The 15,705-nt window shown below is 39.7% G+C and overlaps 1 protein-coding gene across 1 annotated transcript; it reads right to left on the bottom strand.

The window, feature by feature from the left end:
• Window positions 1–2,275: 2,275 nt before the first annotated feature.
• On the bottom strand, window positions 2,276–14,139 carry CCDC174 (coiled-coil domain containing 174). The gene is made up of 11 exons (XM_084292666.1): window positions 14,079–14,139; window positions 13,490–13,594; window positions 12,507–12,607; window positions 11,542–11,600; window positions 10,257–10,437; window positions 8,249–8,344; window positions 6,691–6,827; window positions 6,202–6,296; window positions 5,807–5,954; window positions 4,657–4,803; window positions 2,276–4,024 (listed from the first exon to the last, which is right to left on the bottom strand). Exons 1-11 carry the CDS (start codon window positions 14,118–14,120, stop codon window positions 2,991–2,993), a joined length of 2,145 nt encoding a protein of 714 aa, XP_084148792.1. The 5' UTR covers window positions 14,121–14,139; the 3' UTR covers window positions 2,276–2,990.
• Window positions 14,140–15,705: the final 1,566 nt, after the last annotated feature.

Genomic DNA, 15,705 nt, shown 5'->3' with positions numbered 1-15,705 from the left:
TTCTCTGGAGATCAGATTGAGTCCTGCCAGCCAGGCAGGGCAGGTGAAGGTTGAAATTCAAGCATGCCTGAACACTTTTTGCATTTTGGACAAAGATAACTTGCATATTAAAACAATACTTACACAAAGACATGGGACAAAGATGCCTTAGAGACGTTGCCCAAGAGCCAGGCCCTGTCCCTGGCTCTGTGGAGTGCACCGAAGGCAACATGAGCCACTCCTGGTACCTCCTGGGGAAGTCTACATTAAAAATGTAGACATTGAACTGCCTTCCTGGCAAGAGTCCTCCTGTTTAATATTAGGCCATGGAAATAAAGCTGACAAAAGAACACTTTGATCATAAGTTTTTACATAATACCGTTAAAAATGGCATTCGTTCCTTAGTGCAGCTCCAGCTCAGTGTTAAACTAATGCAAAGGCAGCACAGCTCTTACATCACACACATACATAACACTACCCCCACTCTGAAGGGCACAGAAAATACAAAGCCCAGAGCGCAGCAGGAAATGAATACCGATGATTCAAGTAGTAGCAGAATAGATATAAATATTGTTTATAGGGAAATCCAAAGGGATACGGTTGCCATAACGAATTCCAGTTATGCTCTAATGTTTTAAATGCTTTGCCCACTCTTTGGGGTTAGTTCAGCTCCAAGAAAATCATACTCTGAATCATACTCACTTTCTGATTCATGTGAGGTCTTAAATATAAAACATCTCTAGCGTAAGTCAGCCAGACTGGAGAACTGGGTTTGAACTTTTGTGGTGCTACAAACTTGCTTTGTGACCTTGCTTCTGCATTTTTTTTTCCCTGCAAAACAGGGTCAATGTTACAATCCGACTTCAGACCACCATTCTGAGGCTTAATTCATGAATAATTGCAGTGTATTGTGATTCTAGGCAGAGAGAGACATTAAGTACACAACCCAAAACATCCCTAAAATGCTTCACTTCCATTCAAACGGGGTTAATTCTGACATGCGATCCTACAATTATGTACACATCTAACAGGATTGCACAGACTCAATGACTTAAAAAATTACAGCTTCTCCTTCCACCTCTTGCTTCTATTATTGCCTTCAATCAACGTGCAAGAAAACCAAGGCAATTTGCTTCTTGAAACTGTGTTCTGACAGGTTCTTATCTTTATGGAAGAAAACTGCTAAAGCACAGTGCAGCCCTTTTAAACTCAAAATTAAATGTGAGGTGACACAAGGTTTGAAAAATTTCTCCTGGAATTGGGGTCAGAGTTTTTTAACATTATGAAATAAATAGCAGTGAACAGGTTTATACTGGCAGTTTCCTGTGGCAAATTTGTAAGATTAGAGTGCCACCTCGTGGATATTAACTAACCTGGGGTTGCACCAAACAGCAAGGAAAAAACCTGTGCTTTGATGTTGTCACATTTGGTAAAAACAGACAAATCTGTAACCTCTTCCTCTAAGTTATTAGTATAAAAATCATTATTTATGTTCAGATTCTTTATTCATCCTGAAGAGATTCAAGGAAAAGAAGACATATAAACCCTAATGCCATGCTCACCAGCTGAGTTCAGGTCAGCAGCAGCAAAAAAGAAAGAGGTCCTGTGGATGTTGCCATTAATACTGTCATACCATCCTTAAATTCTAGGTCTGTATAGAGAAACAGAAACCTGAAGTTATCATAAAGCTCCAGTCTCTTAACCGTTTGGTGGCAATAAAAATACTGTCGTATTTTGTGCCTTTAAAATGGTACCACTGGTGCTTTTGCAGGGTGTTATTTCTGCTGTAAGCGATATAGGAAGAGGAGAGATGGAAGTGTGTTTAATAGCTGAGGTTTGTGGACATAGTTTGTGGACAGTGAATGTGTTCTGCATGCTGACAAGTTTGCTCAGTGACCTTGAGCACTGCTTTTTGCTGTGGTAGTGACATTGCTGTCCACCAGGCTTTGCAGAACAGCCTGAGATCCCACTGACACACCTGAGAGTAGCATGTTCTCTGTGTCTCTGCCCAATTCGCTCTTTGGTTCAAATGCCCATTACTTTCAGAACATCACTGCCATATAAATTTACACAATCTACAGAATTGCCCATTCTAGCACACTTTCCTAGCTTTTATGAGCTTTTAAAATACAACTAGGAGGTACCTAAACTGCTTTCAGAAATCATAATTTTCTAAATGGTACGTATGTATTACTGTCATTTCCTGAGATTCTGAAAAAAAACAAAAAAACAAAAAAAAACCTTGTTTGGTAGAGGTCAGCCTGCTTTTATATATAAATCACCACAATTAACAGCTTTTAGGGAAAAAAAAAGTATTAAATAAAATAAAGCCGCATATATGATGCAAGAAGAATGTACTCGAACAATTCTAAGAGCATTTTCTAAACCAGTAACACAGCAATTTCAGGTGTCAAGGCTTCTACTTCACTGAAGCGTTTATTCTTAGTCTTACCATCATTATTTATTGATTTCTGCAGTGCCTCTCTCCAACTCTGATCTGCTTCACAGAATTACAAGTTATATACAGACCTCAGGAACGCAGAAGGCATTATGACCACGTGGAGTACTTGCCACAACTGTCACTAGGTAACATTCTGCACTTCTCATCTCTGAAGTCAGGAGATTAAGTAGGTAACACATTTCTTAAAACGTTTTTGCATTTAGCAGCAGAAGGCCTGCCATTTCCATAGCGTTTCTACAGATATTAGTGAACTTGTAGTACCTCCAACCCCAAAGCTATACCCCAAAGTTCAGGCATTAGTGGCAAAGAATAAGAATGTATACCGAACTAGATTCTAGCAGTGCTAGAGAATTTTAATAGAGGAAAAAAAGAAAGAGAATCAACAGCGAAAAAGTACAGCTGTGACGTAACATAGCTTAGGTCTCCATGAGATTTATTTCAATCTACTGACAGATACCTATTTTTCCCAGATGTAGGAAAATATTCTTGCTGACAGATAATTTGATTTAAATTCTTTAAATTATGATTCTTGTTTATTATTTTGCTCAGTTCAAGTCACTTGTCTGTAGTAAGACAGCATATCATCTAAACTTTGGTAAAGTGGTGCTTGATTTTGAGCATCACTGCTGTATGACTGCCCAGGTGGCGGCATGTCTTGAGTGCTGCAGTCAAAGGCCTGCCCTGGTGGTGGCACATCTTGAGCACTGCAGTCGCAGCCCTGCCCTGGTGGCTGCAAATTTTGGGTGCTGCAGTCGCAAGTGTGCCCTGGTGGCTGCAAATTCTGGGTGCTGCAGTCGCAAGTGTGCCCTGGTGGCTGCAAATTCTGGGTGCTACAGTCGCAGCTGTGCCCTGGTGGCTGCAAATTCTGGGTGCTACAGTCGCAGCTGTGCCCTGGTGGCTGCAAATTCTGGGTGCTACAGTCGCAGCTGTGCCCTGGTGGCTGCAAATTTTGGGTGCTGCAGTCGCAGGTGTGCCCTGGTGGCAGCACGTCCTGCGTGCCGTAGCCATAGGCCTGCATTGAAAACGGCACATCTGGAGCGCCGTAACCATAACCATGCATTGGTGGCATCATGTGCTGAGCGCCGTAGCCGTAAGTCTGCATTGGAAATGGCATATCATGAATGCCGTAGCCGTAAGGCTGCCCTGGTGGCAGCACACGTTGAGCACCATAGCCGTAAGCGTGCATTGGTGGCGGCATGTTTTGAGCACCGCAGGTATAAGCATGCGCTGACGGCAGCCCCTCCTGATCATCGCTGCTGTCAGTCTCTGATGTTGACCCGTCTTCACTGTCGCTGCCAGAGGCCTCCGCTGAGGCTGATTTATCTTGAACATCATTGCTGTAAGCTTGCACTGACGGTGGCACAACTGCAGTGCTGCTGGTGTTGGCCTGCACTGATGGCTTCTGCTGGTTTTGTGAAGCTTCTGGTTCCGATTTTTCAAAGGTGGTTTCAGGACTGTTCAAGTTCTGGCTTCTGTAATCATCTTTCTTTTGTCCCACAAAATAATCAGAAGGTGGTGCGAATTCCGGATCTCGTTCATCTCTGAGTTCTTCCTGCTTCTTTGACCATTTCCCAAACATCAATTCTGTTAGAAACAGGGAAAGTAGTAGTTGAAATACAGTTTCCAGTGTCTGAAGATCAGTCAAAGAAGATGCAGCTACTTAAAGCCATCTGAAGTTACTTCTCACCTAGTACTATATTGCTGGCTAAGCTCATAGTCTACTTTTTTCTACAGAGCAGAAACTAAACTAATGAGCATTAAAGATAAGCACTACCCTCTGTATAACTCATCCTAGTCACTTTCAGATCCTTTAACAGCCACAGGTTTTGAAAGACTGCTGATTGGTTTGTATTTTGATTCAGCCCTAACTAATCACAGCACTAAAGTCTTAATTACCAGAAAATGGAGATTATTGCAATACCTCTAGTGTGCGTGGGGGAAAACCAGTAACTTCTTTATTTCAACAGAAGTGGTAGATATTCTAATTATTCTAACAGCTGCTGACTTCTGATTAAGAATAGCTCTGAAGCATTGCAACAGAAAGATGATTCAAGATCCCACAAACCTACTCTCTAAAAACAGTAAAAATCTGTTCTTCTGTTCAGTTTTAATTTCTGTTGCTTCCCAGATTTACCATACTTTGTCTCAAAGCAGAAATGAAATCAGCAATATGCACACCGCTTCCAAACAGTGCTTCTGAATCTCTATTTCCTTACCTTTGCCTTTATCCCACTCACGGACATAAGGCACGCCAGGCTTTGTATCTCTTCTCTCCTGGATGACAACCTCAACCTTTCTACTTGCTGAGGTAACTCTCGGAGCCTCCTGCTCAGCTTGTTCTGGACCAGTAGCATCTTTCATCTCTACTTTGCAGAAAGAGCAAGTTTTTGTTAGTAACAGTCTAAAATCTCCTATATGAATTTCATAGGAAGAGTAAGTAGCAGTAGTTATTTGCAATAATAAAGCTTATAGTAGTTACCTAGTTTCATTCAACAATGAAATGCATCTGAATAGGGATTTTTTTTTTTAATTAATTCATATTAATTCAGAAAAGATAAGGGATAATCCAGATAATCAGGAAACCCATCTACCAAGAGACATTTCATTGGTTTTCTAGTTGTATCAAAGAAACTGCTGAAAAATCTGTTGCCTAAGAACCCAAAAATGAATGTGCTGAGTATTAAACTGAAACTAGAAAATTGTTAAAAATAAGAACATTAGCACGCATCTCCACTTCGGTAATCCTGGAGAAAACAATTTACATTCTTCTTCTGAACAATAGTAACAGTTAGTGGCACACTGCTCTTCGTCATTTCCAGAACACTTCACAGTTAATCGCTTGCTTAGAATTCTGACAAGTTAAATATCAGCTACAATTTACAGTGGGAGATAGACAATATAAGTATCTAGTAGTGTCAGACAGGAGACAGCACAGAGAACTCAAATTCATCATCCCAAATCCTAAAAGCCAGTTGTATGTCCAATTTACAGACTGCACCAAAACTGTAAGAGCGTATATTATACGATATCAAAACCAACTTGCTAATATTTTTATCTTGCTCATCTTAAAAACCAGCCAGTACAATTTCAGCAGCTCAACTCGCACAATTCCTGCTGTCAGACATGAATCCAAGAAGGACTACATCTATGCATGACATTTCTTCCAGCATTATTAAGCTCTCTCTGGCACGATTTTATATCTACACTTAGTTATATGAACTCCTGCTATTTTAATTTATACTATTTGTATAAATAAAATATGTAATAGCAATATATTAAATGCCCAAGCCTACATCAATTAGAGGATGCCTGCCCACTCACTGATACAAGATGAAATAGCAACTAAAAAAAGGCAACTAATCATACCTCCGTTCTCCAGTTTTGCTGCCTCTTCCTCTAACCCATCTTCCCTTAATTTCTTAACCTTCCGTGCTCGAAGTTTAGACAGCCTGGCTTCTAGAGCTGCCTTTCTTTTTTCTTTTATCTGTTCACGTTTAGTTCTTTGATCAAGTGTCTAAACAGTAAAGAAAAAACATGAATTAATCTTCCTGTGTTAGTATAATCAACTACATGTCCTCCTTCGCTAAACAACAAAAGCGATCATCAGGTACCATGATTCAAAAGGGAAAAAGAGGGCAATTTTTTTTTTTTTGGAGTTAGATGCAGGCATCACTGAGTGTAAGGCTTACACAACAAACCAAAGATAGTGACTACTGAAATTATGATGCTTTTACACTGCAATTTGCTTTTTAAACTCATACCTGCTCTCTCAGCATGTCCAGTGTTGCCCGTTGTTTATGTCTAAGCTCTTGGTCACGGGAAAAGGCAAAGTAACCAACACCAAGCTGCCTGGCCTCTGAAAAGAAAAAGTTCATGAAGTTCAAGTTACACTCAGTTTACAATCAACAGTAACTACAAGCACCACATGCCCTGCTTTCAGGCATTGAATTGCAACATACACCACACTATTTTTATGGCTATAACAGGCTTGTTTAGATGATACATGAAGTGAAGTATCCTAAAGGAGAAAACTGGGTGATGTGATGTATTTTTCAAATTTGATTTGAGAAAAGTGCAATTTGATGAAAGATAAATGTAGATGAATGTCCTGATAGTTTGAATAGTTATTGCAAACGTGATTTAACACATACCTAAAGTTGGCAATACAGGCAACAAAAACCAACTTTCCTTTGCTTCCTCTAAAACCGGTATCTACATGAAGATAAATGATATAAAATATGGAAGTATACCATTTTCTCTGATGTCCTCATAATGTATGGGCCCCATGGGTTTTCTGAGGGCTTCTTCTTCTTCTTTTTCCCACTGCTGCCTCTGAAGTTCTCTCTTCATATCTTCAGATAACAGAGTATTCCCATCAGGGTCTAGTCTAATGAAAAAAAAAAAGTTAGGGATTATTATAGGGCAGAAGTTATTGGCTCTATAGCATCAAACGATGAAATCATGATTGTGTCTAATCCTCTATTGCAGTTTTTACAAAACAGATCACTGTAGGCATCACCTAGAGATGCAACACTGATGAATACGTTACAAGGTAAAGACAAACATTAAACCACTTCTAAAAGAAGGTACTAGTAGAACATTTTAGTAAGATACTTAAACAAATTGTATCCTTTCCTGGAGGTGTTATGAAATCTTTACCAAAGTGCAGAACGAGAAATGACACGTTCACTTTTTTTTTTTTGCATCTGTTGGGATGCTAGCAACCACATATAGCAATATTTCAGATTTAACATAAGAAAATGAGTGGTATTTGAAGGAGCAATAAGCTAGCCATTTACCCCAGAAGTCCATGGCCTTTGGTACCCAATGTAGGAAACATTTTTTTTTCTCAAGGGAAGCAGCAGGATTTTTTTTTATTTTTTAACTAAAGCAGGTTTTGCTGACAGACTGTCATTAATATAAATCCAGAGACTGCAATTTCAAAGCACCCATATTCTCCATCTTACTTTTAAAATAGAGAGAAAACACTAATAAGTTGCCAGCATAAAAGAATTTTCACTTCAGCAACAGTAAAGGCTCCATTAAGGTACCTTTAGATTATTTTCTGAAAACAATTTTCAGTGCTGCCATAATAATTTTAACAGAAAAGCTGTTAAACACCTAAGTAACAGAAGAGAAAAAACAAACAAATGGGGATATAACAAATTCACTTCGAATATCATGATGCTGTTGGTTTTGCTAAAAGATTATGAACAGTTTCCAGATTAAGGAGAACCAAGAGTCACTTCTCTGGCATTTTCTGGAAGGTATAAAATACACTTTGTATAAAAAGACCAGTTTTAAAAGATGCATCAGATATCCAAGAGATTGCTAAATCAGTTTATTAAAACTCCTCTCTACAAGCTGTAGTCTGTAAGTGAGGTCTTAGATTTAGTCAGCATTTCCATCAAATATTGTGCCTTGGTAGTTTATTAAAAATTTCATTTATGCTTTTATTTCATATCCGTAGCCTCTGTTCTCTTGGAATTTAAAAACAGTACACCTGCCACATATTCCAACTGCCAGCTGCCACGGTGAAATAAACAGAAGCCTTGGAATACTGTATAAATTTATAATAGAAAATTCGATAAAACCACTGTCATGCACAATTTCACTGTAACTACTCTGGCTATTTCTTATGGCACAATGTAGTAATCAGTAGAAGCTGGCCTAAAGTAAACACAGAGAAAGAAGTAGCTTCAGTGATTCTGGATTGGGATAACAAAACATAAACCTCTCTTCCTTCTCATTAAAAATAACGACGTTAAATAGTGCAAGGAACATGTAATTCCATGAAAGAAACCAAACCTTTTCCCCTGAAGCTCTTGATCCATTTTAAGAAGACTTGGCAAATCCTTCTTCATACAGCGTCTAGATCGGCCTAAGAAATCGACATAATCAACCCTGTAATGAAAGAAAAGGAATTTTCACATGGAACTTTTATTTTCAGACTTACAGAATTCTTTACCAGAAGACAGAAGCAGTGACACTTTCCAAAAAGTATTCATCATCTCTCAGTCTCTCCATGTATGACAGTTCCTTCCAGCTTTCAATTAGCAGACTCCCAAGGCTACATTCTGAACAGGGCATAAAACAGTTTTATCACAGGTATTTACTCAACCCCACTTTGGGCCAGCTGTTTGCCTTGATATTAAGGTGGTGTAAAGAAACGTTCAAAAGTTACTATATCAATTTTCACACCAAAATAAAAACGATTCCAGTACTTGCTTCCTAGGGTGAAAATAATGATGCAGCATTGACTTCTTGCAGATACGAAATTGCTACAATATACTTCAATTATCAGTCCAAAGCTCATTTAGAATAGGCTGATAGCATTCATTCAGCTTGCACAACAAAAGCTGACTAAAATTCAAAGTGTTCCTTTGAAGCACATATTGGGCTTCTTATACAATTTTTTATAGTCCTGAACACTTAATTTACAGTTGTCAAAAAAGCTGATAGAGAGCTGTACTTATTGTCCAATAATTCTAGAAAGTTCTCTGGCATCAAACAGCCTCTATTATCCCAATTTAAAGACTTAACATTACAGCTGAAAATGTATGATTGGCAATCTAATTCCCAAACAAACTTTTAAAGATCTGTGCTTTTAGTTATTTAGCTCTTTTACATAATTTCTATGGATATCCAGAGCTTAGTATATACTCAGTGCCCCTTTTTATTATAATGTAACATCCGAAAAAAACAACAAAAATTACTTGCATTCTCTATAGTGAAGATATAGCTGCAGGCTAATTTGCATTAATTATGCCAGCACCCAAATATCTTCATTAGGAAATGGCCTCATTGAGATGAATGATGTATTAATAATGTATGTCGTTTAACTGAGACGTAGGCAATGACAGAAAAGCACAATATGAACAGTAAAATTTATTGGTTTAAGTTTCCGAAACTTACTGTGATGAGAGCACAAAGTAGTTTGAGCCCATCATTGGATCACTGCTAGTTTCATCTTGAATTTCAGTATGATACCAGTAATAGGTATATCTGCCTTTCCAGCCTAGCAATTTTCTGGTCCCTTGCCTGGATTCATTTTCCCAATTTATTCTGAAAAATTACATTGCTAATCTTATCGTGGCCTAATAAACTGGAAAACTGGTGTGCTCTTTTTCATTTTGCTAATTGCTGTTTTAAACTGATTACCAGAATTAAAATCTCCGTTCCATAAGCATTTTTCACAATCTGGCTAAAAAATGTTTAGTCAGACTGGTTTCATAATTAATCCTAATATCTTGGTTGAAAAACTAGTTATTGAAATGTCACAGAAAATTGCTGCAGGCTATTTGCAATTTTGTAGTAAAACAGTGGAAGAAATGCTGTAAAATCATGTGTTTTTCCCCCCAGTCAAAGTTTCCCTCTTACGAGGAGGTTACACAACAAAAATGAGTGCTCATTTTGTAAATCCCACACAACTAGAGAAGACAGATGTAACAAAAAACCATTTTGCTGAAGTAGACTTCCACACAAGACACCATAAAATCCTATCAATACTGCAATCAGAATTCCCATAAACTATGCAAGAAAATGAGAGGATATTGCAATGTGTCTCATTTATAGTACATTTCCCTGGCTGATACTTCGCAAAATCTTGTAGGAGGATTCTATTGCAGTGTTACCTATATGGAAAATAACACTAAGGATTGTCTTTTAACGAGACATGAAATAAAAGAACATTACCACCTCTTCTCAATGTGTAACATTAACCAAAAAAAAAAAAAAAAAAAAAAAAAGTGCCACTCCAGATATTCTGGGGAACAGAGTTATTTTCCCATGCATCACCCCACTCAGTAGTACCAACCATTCTTCGTCTGGGTCCTCTGGTGGTGGTATTTCCATTTCTGGTTCAGTTTCCTCCTCATCTGCCTCTTTTTCTAAAGTCTTTTTAGCAGCTTCGTTCTGGTACAGTTCCTGTACTTCTCGCTGTTTGTCTATGATCTTCTGAGTGAAATCCACTAGGTACAAATCTTCAGTTTCTTCATCTAAGACAGAAAATCGATTCTTAGAGAACAGCCATGAAAAGAACAGAACTGAACACAAAATCAATACGTAATAGTTGCAATCAACTTCTCAGCTGACAGCAATGCCCCTGACCGTACTTCTGGGGAATACTTAAATCTCATTTGGGGCCAAACAAACTTGGAGCTATAAACTGGCTCCTCTATTTCTGAATATAGCTTTCAGGCTTTTTCTAAAGCAATTAATTGTTCCTGTAGATTACAAAGAAGGTTGCAGTCTTTGCACTAAAATATCCTCTGCTCATTAGTTATTTCAGAAGTCCAGGGTTTGTAACACAACAGTTCAAATACTTATTTGACGCTCAGAATTTAGCGTGCTGGCAGCAAGCGGTCACTAGTGTACTTTTAAAAAGTGGAGAAAAGTGGTGAGATCACATTTGGGAAAGATGGATACTAGTAAAGAAAACATGAGAGATTAATTGCAATAAGATTTTGATTCTATTTTCATAATTACTTCTTGCAAGGGATTGCATGTGTGAAAAAGAAAGGGACAGATTATAATTCTCTAACCCTATTAGCTGCATGACTAACGTTCATACAAGAACCAGCCAGACTCCCCTACTGCTCCTCTGCTCTTCATGAAGTCCAAGAATTAGAATGAAAGATAGAAAATCAGCAATGAAATGCAAAGACTGCATAATGGAGAATAAATTAATTTTGTTTTTCTAAGATTCTGTATTGAAAAAACAGAGTATGTCCACCCCTTTAATGACTGACAGACTGAAACAAGCTCAAGGTGATTTACTAGGACAGACTGCCCTCCAAAAAGCAATTTTATATTCTCTGCTACCTGTATTTTTTCCCTCTTTCATAGCAGAACAACCCTTGTTAATCACTCTGTATAACAGATCCAAAAAGTTTCCCATGTAAGCAGTGAATTCAGCGTAGCTGCTGTAAATCACTAGATAGCCAGAAAGGCCAACCAATACTTTTGAAACAAATTTATATCTGTATCTCTCTATTACATATATTGTTTAGTTTTTATAAAATGAGTTCAGCAATTTAAATTTCAAAATGAATATTTACATTATGTCACAGAAATAATTATTTCAGATTAGCTTTGTTCACCTGGGAAGTCGCCTTTTGCCATCTTCTCATACAGCTTGGCCTTCTCTTCTAGTTTCTTCCTGAAGAAGAAAAAAAAAATACCCTAAATGCTTGTATTCCCATCAATTCCAAACACAGCTCAAAATGACCAATTCATCCTTAGGTAAATGGGACAGAGAAGTGCCAAGAGCGCTAGAAGTATTTAGTAGAAGCTGAGCTATGCCTGTTTTTTATTTTGAACCTTAGCAGAAGTTTCTGAAAATACACAGATACCCAGTTCCAGAATCTATCCTGAAAATAATCTCAATAAAATTATGGAGGTAACCTTTAGTGTAATTTATCAAGTAGACAGGAATATCAAGCCACTAGTATTCTACCTCTATGAAGCTACAACAGTCTGTCAGATAAATACTGGAAATTAGACGCTGAAAAACTGTTTTGGAAGGAAGGAAAAGGGAAGGAATAACATGGAGATACACTTTTTAGAAGCTGAGGAGAAAACCTTAACTGATTTCTGGAACGATAGAAGACAATTTTGAAGAGCTAGGAAATGCTTAGAGAAAAATAGCAAATGGGTTACAAATTACATTTTCATTGTGTATTTTATTGCATAATTAACCCATTTAGATTATCAGTCAAATCGTGAAAAAAAAAAAAAAAAAAAAAAAAAAAGCAAGCCATTTCCTGTCAAGTCCAAGATACACTTTATAACATGAATTCTGGTGCATCACTGCCCTGGATTTTACGTCTAAAAAGGGCACTCAAAAGCAGTAACCTGACATAGACAGTTACGATAAAGTAAGGGCAGGTATCTCTAGAGCACCAGACTGCTGCCGTGCAGGTTGTACATTCCTGGTAAAGAGCATAGAATTGATACTGGTCTTCCCTGTTGGTCTAATATCCATGTAACTTCTTCTTTGTGCTTTTCTAAACATTGAAAAACAAATTCTACAAAGCATTCCTTTCTTACAGAGCTTTAGAGTTACCTTGATTTATCTAACGTTTGATCCTCTTCTGCCTTCTGCTCAACATCTTTCTCAGCTCGATTTGCAACTCCTGTGTTTTGTTTGCTCCAGATACTTGGTTTCTGGGGAGTGCAATTTTGCAACAACAAATAAAACACCAAAGAAAGATTGAAAAAGATTTCAATTCCATAAACCAAACTGTGCAAATCAGTCATGAAGGTCTGGTAAATAACCTCTTAATCATGTTTAAGTTGAGATTACACCTGCTGTGCTGTACAATACAGCAAGTCTGTCCTAAATTACACAGAAGGACAGGCTGAGAAGCAAACAAAGTCACTCAGAAATCAGACAAAACCAACTCTATCAAGGGTGTTACAGAAAAATAATTAATATGAGCAATCTTTCTGATTACTTAACTAGTAAGAGAGCTATGTACTGTTTCTGTTTTATATCTAACATAAAGATAACAGAATAATCAGATTGCTTGTTTACAGAGTAACACTGAATGCTTCACATCCTTCAAGTATGGCAACTTTACTACTAGAAAACCATAGAATGAATAGAAAATGTGCAGTAAAGAGTAAAAATGAGAGAACTGCGCGTTCATTGTTATACACTGTTATACAGAAGAGCACAGAGAATTTATCGACAAAGTTCAGTGATTCTGGAAGAGTCTCTCATCTTCCATCCTTCGTGGAAGCACACAAATTACTGGAGTAAAAAACAAACAAACAAACAAACATCTTTTGCTGTAACTACAAAAGCTCCCTAGGGATTGAAGATTAAGAAATGATTTAGATATACATAAGCATGAGTCTTCTGCTCTGCACAAGAATATAATCTGTAAATTAGCCGATAGAAATTTAAACATTCTTGTGATGAAGATTTAACATTTGAATAGTAACACAGCTCTGAATACTTGTGTATTTAGACTTCAATACATATGAACTGCTTTAGTTTAAGGAGAAAGAATAACAAAAAGAGCAATGGAAAAAACTTTCTACCTTATTAAGGGGTTTGGGCTTTGCAAAGATGCCAGCATCTTTCAACAGCTTTTCCTTCTTGAATTCCTCTTGCTTTCGGAAGAGTTCTGCTTTGAGATCCACCAGCTACATCAGCAGCAAAAAAAACAAGTCAGCAAACAACGCAGACACACCTTACACACACCCAGCAGTTACCATACGAAGCAGTAAGCGCATTTCCAGTGAAAAAAAACATCCTCCTACAGTTACGCGAGCACCCAACTGATTGTTTTAAACAGAACTTGGGCTCAGAGGCCGCACCAGGCGGGGCACCCCCAGGTCCCCAGCGCCCAGCACCTCACCTCCCCCCGGCTCCTGACCGAGCCTTCCCCAGCTCAGGGCAGGCCGGGGACGGAGCCCACGTCCCCCCCGCCCCCGTTATCGCCCCCCCGGGCTGTGAGGGGCCGTGAGGCGCCTCCAGGCCCTGCGAGGCCCGCGGTGCAGAGGGCCCGGGGCCGGCACCACACAGCGAGCACCCAGCCGCTCGCACACAGCTTTAACACCCAGAGACGGGCTCCTCAGAGGCCGCAGGTTCCCCTGGGCCGTCTCCCGGCCGCCCCCGCCCGCTCACCGAGGAGGCGGCCACGTCCAGGGGCTTCTTCCTCCGGTCCATGGCGGCGCAGCCCCGCCGCGCCTCACGGCACTGCCGCCAAGCGCGGCGCCCTTACGACAGCGCGGCCAGGGCGGGCGGCGCCTCCCCGCCGCCATGTTGGGGAGGTCGGGGCCGCGCAGAGGCTTGAGGGGTTGAGAAGGGAGGAATTCGGTCGCAGCTTGGTTTTAACAGCAAAACCGCCTCTGTTCTGCCTTGGGTGGTGCTAAGATGAAACACGAGGCTCTGCTTGGAGCTGCAGACAGCCGTGCCCTTCAACATGTGGCTGCTTTAGCCCTGTGCCCGCTGCCTTGTTGAAGCGTTAGGGATGAGGCGCTGGGGCTGTCCTTGGCCCTCTGCTAGCGTGGGTCCCACACTAAAACCAGTGTCACCCACTAAACCATGTCCCCAAGCACCACGTCCAACCTTTCCTCAAACACCACCAGGGATGGGGACACCACCACATCCCAGGGCAACCCATCCCAACATCTGACTGCTCTTTCTGAGAAGAAATGTCTCCTCATTTCCAACCTAAACCTCCCCTGGTGCAACGTGAGGCCATTCCCTCTACTCTTATTGAATGTTTTCTCCTCTCTGTGAGGGCAAAAGGGCTGGCTGATATGTTTTAATTCAGAGTGATTCAGAAGATCATGATTATCCAAAGTTACAAGAGGAAGCTGCCTTTCACTTGTCTTTAGTAAAGTAGAAAAATATAAGGTGCTCCGATGTTGTTACTTCATGGTGTGACAGCTGATAGAAGTGTCAGATGTGGTTCTTTTGATTTTTGGGGATGTGTTGCTTTTGTCTTCAGGAAGCTGGAGCAGGCCCATGTTTGTATAGTTTATACACACAGAATTGCAAATTACTGATGTAGATGCTCAGTAGCTAAGTAAGTTACACCCGTATGGGGAGCAGTGAGGGTGCAGTTGGAAAAAAAGCAATTTGTGGCCTTGGAGAAGCTGACCTCCTTCTGGCTTTTCCAAAGAGGAAACAATGGGAGACAGAAGATACGAAAAAGTGTAGGTCATGATAGAGCCATAAGGTTTGCTGTTTTAATTTGCAGTGGAAGAAGAGACATGAGCATTACTGAAAAGTAGGACAAAGGAACGAAAACATCTGTGCTGTTCTAATTAAATCTCACTTCAACAAATCATATGTTAAGTGGCCTGTTCAAACATCACCTAGTGACAAAACAAAAAACAGCCCAAGCCCAACACAGGGCTGCTTCTGCCCTAACAATTCCCAACTTTTATCTGGGAGTGGAGGTGGTGGTGTATGTGTGAGGGCACATTCCCCCCCTGAAGTACACTGATTCTTCTCCACATTGCTCATACTCTGTTGTAGTGGTAGGACTCACTTGCTCACCCCTCTAGGTTGCTGATGTTGTAGGTGTAGAGCACTTCAAGGAGCAATTCAAGAGTATTTTTATCTTGATTCTCATAACGTGAAGTGTTTCTGAAGAGCTGATAGTCAGACTTGGTCCTGTATCGCTCCTTGTAACTGCAGGTGTAAAAACATGTCAAGAAATCTTGATCTCTTGTAAACTTGGCTTGTTGAGTGTAATGACTACTTCCTAAGCTTAGTAGTGGAGGCTGTAGGATGGGAACCC

This window comes from Netta rufina (genome assembly GCF_964035555.1).
Source record: "Netta rufina genome assembly, chromosome: 10".
Taxonomy (NCBI): domain Eukaryota; kingdom Metazoa; phylum Chordata; class Aves; order Anseriformes; family Anatidae; genus Netta; species Netta rufina.
This window is presented reverse-complemented; position numbering and strand designations above follow the sequence as displayed.

Excerpts from the sequence above, each read along its gene's own strand:
- CCDC174 (XM_084292666.1), bottom strand. The coding sequence starts at position 14,120 with ATGGACCGGAGGAAGAAGCCCCTGGACGTGGCCGCCTCCTCG. Across the intron at positions 10,438-11,541 it reads GGCAAAAGGCGACTTCCCAG|ATGAAGAAACTGAAGATTTG; the intron begins GTGAACAAAGCT and ends TTTCTGTCTTAG. Across the intron at positions 8,345-10,256 it reads GAGGACCCAGACGAAGAATG|GGTTGATTATGTCGATTTCT; the intron begins GTTGGTACTACT and ends CTTTCATTACAG.